The sequence below is a fragment of the Battus philenor genome, unplaced genomic scaffold (genome assembly GCF_028537555.1).
Source record: "Battus philenor isolate CCGP_79_NKW_IND1 unplaced genomic scaffold, ilBatPhil1.0.hap1 SCAF_3, whole genome shotgun sequence".
NCBI lineage: Eukaryota > Metazoa > Arthropoda > Insecta > Lepidoptera > Papilionidae > Battus > Battus philenor.
Genome location: NW_027181693.1, coordinates 949,160 through 960,316, shown reverse-complemented (window position 1 = coordinate 960,316; position 11,157 = coordinate 949,160). Strand labels below are relative to the sequence as shown.

Here is an 11,157-nt window from a genome sequence, read left to right as displayed (position 1 = left end):
TATAAATTATAAAATAAGTTGTTTTAAAAAGTAGTTAGTAATTTTTAAAAGCAACCTTGTATAATTTTAAGGATAATCAATTATCCTTATGTTCATTTATGTAGTACAGGTTGAAGATGGCCTTCATTTTAAAACGACTGCATGTATGTTTTAATACAGTTATGTAACACAAGTCGTTCACCCTTCTCTCTACTACGTCGTCGGTCAAAAACAGGCAAATTGAAATTGAAAACTTGAATTCAAATTTTTACCCTAAAAGTCTTTCTCATATTTTAATAATGTTATGTTTTTCATACGATATGTTTCTAAGGTTACTTTTATATGAAAATAATGAGTTGTTATTAATATGACGTCTTAAAATTAGTAAAAAAAAAAATCGGATCGGATATTAATATAAATAAAGGTATATATTGGATAATGACATAATAAAATCATACAGTTTATATGTTTTTATTTATTTCTGTGTAAATAATTACTTTAAAGGGCCACCACATTAACGTGCTCATTTGTGTATAAACAATGTAAGCCAATGTAATGTTGATATAACCTATTATTCGGAAGAACATTAATCATTATAGGTCTTATGTAAGGAACTTTGGAATTTCAATTATTAATTATTATTTACTACATAACTTTCTGTCGCTTTAATAATTAAAACACCCATGTATGTTTGCATACTATAATGAAATGAATGTTTTAATTAAATATCATATTTCATAGTTATATGTGGAAACTGTGTGGTTATTGTGTTGTTAAATAGAATATTGAAAATTATTACTACCATCTTATGTACATATTTTTTAACTGCAACACCTGAACACGTTTTTCATCCGTGGCAATATAAAATGTCACAGTGACAACAGAAACTATAGTCCAAGCTGGTGTTCAATATATTTTGGTTCTGATTTTTACGAATTTATATGAAAATGGCAACTGTAGAGGAATTGCAGAAGAAAATCCGGGAGTTGGAGGCTAAGTTAGCCGCTACACAGGGGACCTCGGCTCCCGTTAGGCAGAAAATTGAAGTAATGTCTGCTGAGGTGGTCGATTCTAATCCATACAGGTATTTTCAGTTAACACACTCCTAAGTAGACATACGAACTATGTAGAATTTTCCGTAATTACGTATCTTATTATACACAACAATGTTCCTTTAATTAAGCGTACAATTTCTTTTAAAAATAATAGAATATGTTACGATTTGTGTACTATTTTGTCAAGACAATTTGTATTCCTTTAATAAGGGAAATAAATCTAAAATTGGTCTTTGTACAGTTTGTTTTAATATAATAAAAATTAATAAAACAATACCTTTAGTTTTATCTTGTTTTATCTGTGAAGTATAAATTTAGAGAATGCTTATTTCTAATTACAATTTCAACCATCACTCCTAAAACTATAGTAATCTACACTTTTAAAACACTACCAACATATAAAGCATGTTTTATATTTCATTTCATAAATTTTGAATAAAACAACTATTATTGTGCTTGGCCAGAGGTGCTTTTAGCTCTCAAAGAAACTAGCAGAATGATAAAGCAAAGAAACTTGTTAATTGTATCAATATGGTTTAGATACAAAAACTAATTTATAAAGTAACTAATAAATAACAGTGGTTTAAACAAATACTAACTATGCAATGTTATGAGGTACTCTTACAAGAGAGTGCATGCATATGTTACACAAGCCCATACTTAATCTACTTGGGCTTGGGTGCTGGTGGGAGAAATCTCTATCTAGTTATTTTAGCAAACCTCACAATGTAGGGTTCCTTGAATGCAAGCTTTGTCCAGACCTTCTTGGTTTTAACTGTGGGTTTGCATTTGCCTGCTCATTGCAATGCTAGCTGTCATTAACAGTTTTAATTTGAGCTTTTAATTTATATTGTGTAATTAGATGAACTAAGATTTATCTTTGGTAAGCCAGTACCTTGTGGGTGTCTATTGGCAGAAAAGAAGAATTAGATGAAATAAAAAAACATTGTTTTATTGTAGATAATAAAAAGTATTTGCACATTTTTTTCAGTCGACTGATGGCATTGAAGAGGATGGGCATTGTTGATAACTATGAAAAGATCCGGGAGTTGTCCGTGGCAGTGGTCGGTGTGGGTGGAGTGGGCAGCGTGACTGCAGAAATGTTGACCCGTTGTGGAATTGGCAAGGTACTTTCTATTTATAGCTTATGGAGAATGTTGTGTGTGTGAATAAGTGTTGCCCTTAATTTGTTCTGGAAAAAGTGAATAATGTAATGTATGCACATATAATAAACTGCTATAAATCCATATACAGCTGCTGTTAAGCTTGTTGGAACCTTTTGGAGACTTTCCTCGCTTATCAGTGCTGGTTTTGTGCTTTATATAGAAACTCAGCACCTATTACCACTGCAGAAAACTTACACTGGCTGGTTTTGATAAGTGATGATAGATTGGCGTCAGCTGCTAGTGTTCTACCTGTATATGGTTTAAGATATCTTAGACATTCCTTATCTTAATTTTAAATCTAAAATTATAAGTATACTATTAAGTAATTCTTATTATAGCATTCAAGAGTTTTGACTTGATTGAAATGTGTGAAACTTGCATTGCTAATTCATTTACAGGGTTAATATAATATTTACATCAACCATTGTTGTGTATTCTGAGCTGGTGGTAGCTTATTATTTATTGAATAAAGATATTTTAATTTCACCTTGTCATACTGTCTTTTAAAAGGTTTATGACCATTTTGTGAGACAGATAAGTATAGGGATAAAATTTACTCAGTAATTAAACCTTTTTTTCAGTTGATACTCTTTGATTATGACAAAGTGGAGCTGGCGAACATGAACCGGCTGTTCTTCCAGCCTCATCAGGCCGGACTCAGCAAAGTGGACGCAGCTGCCGCTACCCTGCAAGCCATCAACCCCGATGTGGTCATAGACGCACATAACTACAATATAACCACTGTTGACAACTTCCAAAACTTTTGTGATACAATTAGGTAAGTATATTTTAGATATTATGTTTACCTTAGTTCAGCAGGTTCCTCTGCCCCTATACCTACCATAATACTGCACTGCACTTTCCAACCTGCCTGCCAAGAGTGACAATTACGATAAATCCCCCATAGATATCTATAGGGGAGACCTGAATTTTGCAGTGGTTGTCTATGGCTTAAAAAAATTACCTTGTTTTGTTTATGTCTTAATACTATTACACTTTTTAAATATATTCAAGATCATGGTATATTGCTCAACAAATATTATTTCATTCTTAATGAATAATTTAATATTTATGTACACTTTTATGCAACTAAGTTAATAGTATTATTGAATCTTTTACCAGTGAAATGGAAGGCCTGTGTTTTGTACTCACAAACAATATATAATAAGATATCTTTTATACAGATATTTAAAAAAAATTGTTAAAACGGACTGCCTTTAAAAAAGGTAGGCAAATAAATGAGTTATAAAATAATATAAAACCGCATAAAAAGTATATCTTTTACACAGATATTTAAAAAAATATTGTTAAAAAGGACTGCCTTTAAAAAAGGTAGGCAAATAAATGAGTTATAAAATAATATAAAACCGCATAAAAAGTATATCTTTTACACAGATATTTAAAAAAAATTGTTAAAAAGGACTGCCTTTAAAAAAGGTAGGCAAATAAACGAGTTATTAAATAATATAAAACCGCATAAAAAGTTTGCAGTTAGTAGAAATAGGGTACTTAATAAATTACTTTCAATGTCTGAAAGAATTTACATAAAAGTTTAAAATATACTTGTATTGAAATTTGATATATTTTATTTTAGAGTGATATAGTTTTACATTTTTTAAACATTATCGTTATTTGGCTACCACTTTTCAAGTTTGTATTGTTCACATTTCAGGTTACTTGTGCTGTACATGGAAGAATTTTTTATTTTACTGTTATGTATTTATAAAATTTAGATTTTTTGTACTGAGATGTGATTATCAATATCATAGAAAAATGTTGTAGGCATTATATTGTTCTTTCAAGTTAAAGGTTGTTCTATTCAACTGATGGAAACCCACTGCAGGGCGTAGGCCTCTCCCAAACTGACTCCGAGTCAGTAGACGCGGTGAGGGTAGGTTTACCATTATGTGGACCAATGATATTGTTATGATCACGAGAAGTAGCTAGATGCAGAGAGATTTGGATCGGTCATTGTGATGATCTTTGGGGGAGGCAGTGAGCGTTAGTCTGCTGAAAGGATGTTCATTGGGACATTTGTGTGTGTGTGACTGTGTTCCTTGCTGGATATCACCACTGTAGTCGGAGTTAGGTTAGGGTTGCCATTATTGTTGTTTTTTTTATCTTATTCATTTTTTCAGAAATTTTCATGAAATGTTTATCTATAGAAAATATTTATATTTAAATACAGATATTTTTTTTGAATTTAGCAGAACCATAATTAAACTAAATTTTCTTGGATATTTTATATTAATGTTGAATGTATGTGCATTATAGTACGGGGAGTTTGAAGAGTGGGCCGGTGGACTTGGTGCTCAGCTGCGTGGACAACTTCGAAGCGCGAATGGCAATCAACACAGCCTGTAATGAGCTCTCCCAGCGCTGGTTCGAGTCTGGTGTCAGTGAGAATGCTGTGTCCGGTCACATACAGTTTATTGTCCCGGGCGAGACAGCTTGCTTTGCGGTAAGGCCTTAATAGTGATATTTACATAATTCAATGATTATCTTATTTACTGTATATATTTACTTTATTATAAATGTATAAGTATAAAAGGGATGAATGTATAGCTCGTTTTCCATAAAATATTGTATTAAATACAATAGGGAGATATTATATATATATAGTGTATTATAGGGCATCATGAAAAACAGTAAAAAGTCGTTAATTTATTTGTAATAAACGGAATCAGACTTTTAATAAAATTCCGCAAAATTTTATTGGACTACCCTTTGAAAAATTCAAAGCGCTTTAAAAACAAATTAATAGAAAAGGCTGTTTATTCAATAAAAAAAATAAATATCTAATAAGTTGACGATCAATAAGAACTCTGTTAAAATTTCCAATGTTGAAGATACAAATTTTATCTTTATGGTACGCTATATAAATAATCAACGGTTTTGGAGATAGCAAATAATATATATATATGTGATAATATATATATTATGTGAAAATTTGTTTTGTCAGTTATGTCCAAATGCTCGAGACTCCAGCAGATCCTTGATAACGCCTTTCACCTCAGGAAAGTGGGTGCCGGGAAACATCTGTTGTTTACCAGGGTGAACTACAGGTGGTTCCATAGAATTCTACAATCTTCACCTGTAACATCTAAAGTAAACAGATATTTATTTATAAGACCATGAACATTTAAGACCAACATCACCAAGTGCAGTCGGGGTTGATACTGCAAGAAGGACATAAAGAAAATCATAAAGTATAAAAAAAAGCCTTGCGTTTGATCAATAATAGTTATATAGCAATAAGAAAATAAATTTTAATATCTGTGATAATCAAAAACAATTTTTTAAATGAAAATTAAAATGTTAATACTAAAAAATAAATTAATAAGTTTGTAATATTGTGAGAAATATGGTGATGGATAGAAGGTGATATATGAACAGAATGTGAATAAAGAATAAAGAAGGAAGAAGAGCAATAAAGAAGAAAATATTGAAATGATTACATAAGCAGAGTCCCTGACATAGATTGAAGGGAATAAGAGGTTCCCAAAAAACGCAGACTTTAAAAAACGCAGTCAGGGCGTTGACCTTATGTTCTTGTTGATTATTCAATGTGTTTAGCTCTAGTACACTTTGTTATGGGGCTCCGGTTCGATAAATGAACATGCTGGAATGTCTCCTGGCCAGTTCATATACAGTATTATTGCCTCTAGAGCCAATGTGAAATTAAAGATGTATTTAATGTAATATTATTAAATGAGTTTTAATATTTGTATTATGTACATGTAATCTTGGTGAATGTATGCTGTGTATTCCTAAGTTATACAGGTTTGTATAACAGTTAAGTTAATAGGATCTTGAATAAGTTCTTGCTGTTTTTTTTTTCAAAAAAAATTATTTAAAATACAATGCTTACAATGACATTATTCAAAGTATTGTCCATCATTAGAGACCACTTTCTCCCATCTCTCTGGTAGCAATTGAATCCCCCGTCGGAAAAATGACTCATCTTTCGAGGCAATCCATGAATCAAGCCATTTTTCGGCTTCTTCAAAAAAATGGAAGCGCTGCTCGCTTAAACCGTGCGCCATCGACCGAAACAAGTGGTAATTGGAAGGGGCTATGTCCGGTGAATACGGCGGGTGGGGTAGAACTTCCCATTGAAGTGTTTCCAGGTAGGTTTTGACTGGTTTTGCCACATGTGGCCGAGGATTATCTTGTAATAAAATCACTTTGTCGAGTCTCTGCTCGTATAGTGGCCGCTTTTTCTGTCCTAATATATAACATACAGTGTGAGGTACAAACAGAATCTTCACCATACATTCATCACCATTTGTTATATCACTTTAAATTTTAATATCGCTTGTTGCAGTGTGCACCACCGCTGGTAGTGGCTTCTAATATCGATGAGAAGACTTTGAAAAGGGACGGAGTATGTGCTGCAAGCCTGCCAACCACAATGGGCATCGTAGCTGGGTTTCTAGGTAGATATAATTTTTTTATATCAATAGCTAATACATATAATTGTTTTGTGGATAGAAAGATTTCTTAGACACAATATTAGTTAGTCAAGGATGTATATATACACAAAATTTATATTTATACACGCGTATACGCACACACGCGCACGAACATACGCACACATATATATGTTTTGCGTTTTTTTCGAGGTTGCGTTGTTTTGGGTTCGAGTCTTTAATTTTTTTTTAATTTTCTTTTTCTTCCAAAAGATGGCAACACTTTTGTTTTTAATTGCGCCAAGTCATCAAAACACGGGGATTCCCTTTCTAACTCAAAATCAACGCAATTTTAATAAAGTTATATTAAAATTGCGTTGATTTTGAGTTATTTTCACTTTGTTTTGCTAATTTTAAAGTTCAGTTTCAATTACGTAGTGTTTTGTAATGTAGTGTGTTGTGTTTTTTTTTAAAGAGAATAATAAATTTATATAAATTTTTACGTGTTGTTTCTGGTTACAAAAAAGGTAAATATTTTTGCAATTTATTTATTGACAGAGTTATTTTATTTTGGTTTTTTGAATGTCTACTTTGTTCAAATTTCTTTTTAAAAAGTAGTATTTTCGTAACTCTGGAACCTATGTTCGATCTTTACATGGTTTGCTATAGAAAATTGTAATCCACTTTGCGGCGTTTCAATTTGCGTCGTGTTTTTTTGGAACGTAGCCACGACGCGAAGTGAGGTATTGGTGTACTGTGATAAATAATTATAGTGATTTAACAAAAAAATATAAAAGAAACATATTGAAAATTCTTCATTTATACTTTTTGTTTAATATATACATAATTAATTTAAATTAATTTCATCCCCTTCAAAGTAATTCCCGTTCGATTAAACTTTTGCCAAGGCTTTTTTCAGGCCTCGAAATAATCTTTTATTTTTGCGTGTTGGAAAGGCTTCTCCGCGTTGGACTTTTAGCCAGAAGTCGTTGGTTGCGGAACGAAATCAGTCAATTTTTTTTGGAAAGTCGCATAGAACTAATGCAGTTGAGACTTGACGCGCTTGAGACACAATACATTCTTTAAAATAGTTTGGGTTGAGACAAATGATATTCCAGCACTATCAGTGAGGTCTTCAATTGTCTATCAATGATTTTGAAGTACCAATTCTTTGATTTTTTGGACTAGATTCTCGTTTGTTTTAAATGACTATTTCAGCTCAATCTTAAACAATATTTATGATATAAAGTAATATATCTTTATTTCAGTTCAAAATGCATTGAAGTATCTCCTGGGATTTGGAACGGTCACCCATTACCTGGGCTACAGTGCGTTGACTGATTTCTTCCCCACCATGGCATTGAAGGTATGTTTATTATAATATTATATATGTATATAATTGCAGTAAATGAATATTAATTCTTCGATGTATAATCACTACGTAAGAAAAGGACCAATATTTAGCCACTTCCGCACATGCAGTGATAGTCGTGCAACAAAGTGCACCGCCCGCCAGCCCGTTGATAAATGAGAGAGAGAGAGACTCTGTGTTTGGCACTAATCAGTGTAACATAACTCCTGAAGATGCCCCGTGGAGGGGTGAAATACGTGTTGAGTGATTTGACGGTGGCAGTTGTGTGATTCGCATTGTTTGTCGCATACGCATTTATCAGCGGGCTGGCGGGCTGTGCACTTTGTTGCACGACTACCACTGCATGTGCGGACGTGGCTAAATATTGGTCCTTTTCTTACTTATGATGGACTTCCGCAAGGTAACGCCTGATTCCATTAAATGTATAATCACTACGTTTGCAACCAGACTGCCTTAAATAACCCTTTATCATTGGCCAGCATTTTGATGGACGTTTTAGTATTGCCATATATTTATGTGCCTATATATAATTTATTGTAATGTAAAATTTATGCCAGAGGAATGTGATATATAAGGAAAAAAAATATTGAATTGTTATAAACCCTGGACCTCCTAAGATAGGGGTTAACGAGAGATCCACAAAAACGGAAGCCATTAAAAAAATGTAAAATTCTTTAAGGTTAAAATAGATATAATTTTGAAACATCATGTATAAAGCGATCACATTTAAATATATTGCATTAATTATTATTTTATACTGTAATGCGATACTTTAATAACTTCTATCTGTACAAAGTCTACAGGAACAGATAGTAAACGATCATTTTGAACACATCGGTCTTACTATATGTTACCTTTATATATTATTTTTGATATCACTGTTTTTTGGATAGAAGGCAATATACATTGATTGACACACCTATAACTAATCGACCTGTATATAAGTCTGGTTTTTATTTTATTTATCGGTTAATATTATTTTGATTGACATTTACTTTTATATGAACTTTCAGACTGTCATATAAATGCAAGTCATAGGCCTAACCCAAAGATAAAACGACTTCCCATGACTAAGTATGTTATTGGTCCACTAGTGGGAATGTCTACCCACACACAGCTCATTGTGGTCACTCGATAAGCTTTCGATTGTAAAGGCCCATCGGTTGCAGACGTGTCCTGTCTATTGCCACTCCACGCTAGGTGACCTTGGTTTTTCTATGGAACTACTAATTTCTAATTCGATAAATATTATGCAGTATTAATAATAGATTTGATGTTCCAGCCGAACCCGCAGTGTTCAGACAGGGTGTGCGTGGAACGTCAGGTGGAGGCTCGAGCTCGGCCTCCGCCCGTGGAGCTGGCGGCCGAGGTCCGAGAGGATACGGAGCCCCTTCATGCGGATAACCAGTGGGGTAAGTTCCACCACTACATGAGATAAATGCTTGTATTTTTATTCAATAAGAAGACAGAGACGGGCGATCTTATATAGTTTACACCTTGTATATTAATTATTTATGATTGACACTGCTCAGAATTAGATTTCCAGAGGATGAACAGCAGCGACCTCTATTTACCATAATACCACATTGAAATCGCCAAGTCTTCCAAACGTGGTGATGGGGGAACCCTTTGCATATATGTATAACTAACTACTAAAGAATTTATGTTTAATAAATAAATTCACCTTATTTTTTGATCACAGTATTATATTAATTATATATGGCATGAAATTGCAGGAATTTGTCTGATAGACGAAAACGTACCTGAAGAAGAGGATAACTCTAATTTGAAACTGGTCGAGGGTGTACAGGTAAGGTTGGGTTTTTAATGGTTTCATATTTCATTTAAGTAGGACTTCAATCCACGTGGTGGATTGACAGGCCGGTTAAGGAATATATGTTGGAGGCCTATGTCCAATGTGGACTTTTTACAGCTGAATTAAAAAATATAACTGTAAGTTAAATTTCAATTTTGTATTGTCTAAAAAATTATAATACAGACAAACAGACCTTTTAGTTTTAAACACCTATAATATATATTTAACTAGCTTTGCCCTCGACTTTGTCCAATTTTTATAGAATAAAAGTTTTCTAAGATACTCCTTATTACATCAGCTATATCTCAATATAAGTTCCGGCAAAATGGTCCACAAATTTCAGAGATTAGCCGGAACAGAGAGACAGACAAATCCAAAGGTTATCTGTAAAAAGTCACAATAGCGCCAATTGTACTCTTTATTATTATTATGTTACCATGTTGTTATTCAAACAATAAAGTAATAAATAAATAAAAATAAAACTTACCCTGTCAGGTGGCGTATAGTGCTGCAGGTGACAGCAGCACACCAGAGTCCAGTACGGGAGGAGCCGTTGCAGCATCAGAGTTATCCCTTGAAGATCTGATGATTCAGATGAAGTCCATGTAAATGACGCGTACGCAGTCTAGAAGCTTCCGCCCTAAACGTGTACTCGATTATATCTCGGCCTATGAATGTCAAATTGAATAACAATGGACACATATTCGATATATATATGTTTTAAAACTATATAGCTTTGGCTGCAAATACAAAAAAGTTTTTTCCAATTAAATAGCTACTAAAATTTTTTTGGTAATTTTCGTGTGCTATATGTGTATATACTGACTAAAAAAGAGATTAACAACTAATATAAAAATAAACTACTAAAAATGCATTAAAACTTACCAAAATAATTTTTTTTCGGTATAGCAACACCGACTCATGACGTATGACTTTTGGTGATACTTACTGGAAACATTGACTTTTAAAAATCGAATGTTTCAATAAAATGACAGGATACTGTTTAGCTGGTAAATGTTGCCATTTGTATAAATAAATGTAAAGTTGCGTGCACAAAATGATTGATAAATTTTTGATCGAGTATTTAGATAGTCAATAATATAATTTTATTAAAACATACTTATATGTATTATTGTTTTATAGCCATTTAACTGTAATCAAATAATATATAAAAAATATCTAAAGTTTAAAATGATATTAACAAAAATTATAACACAATGTACAATAGAAATGAATTAACCCTTTCCGCTCCTAGGCTGTTATGTAGCATCGATAAAATTAAATTGAATTATAGTATCTTGCGATTCTAGAATATGTTTCATTCATTCGTGATTCAAACATTTTAGTAACAAAAATC

At 32.6% G+C, this 11,157-nt stretch overlaps 1 protein-coding gene across 1 annotated transcript; it reads left to right on the top strand.

Annotated features, from left to right (window-relative positions):
- Positions 1–866: 866 nt before the first annotated feature.
- Positions 867–10,679, top strand: Uba5 (Ubiquitin-like activating enzyme 5). Its single transcript, XM_068770959.1, has 9 exons — positions 867–1,063; positions 2,026–2,161; positions 2,782–2,978; positions 4,475–4,661; positions 6,528–6,639; positions 7,881–7,978; positions 9,267–9,396; positions 9,721–9,794; positions 10,296–10,679. The coding sequence occupies exons 1-9, from the start codon at positions 921–923 to the stop codon at positions 10,407–10,409; spliced, it is 1,191 nt and encodes a 396-aa protein (XP_068627060.1). The 5' UTR covers positions 867–920; the 3' UTR covers positions 10,410–10,679.
- Positions 10,680–11,157: the final 478 nt, after the last annotated feature.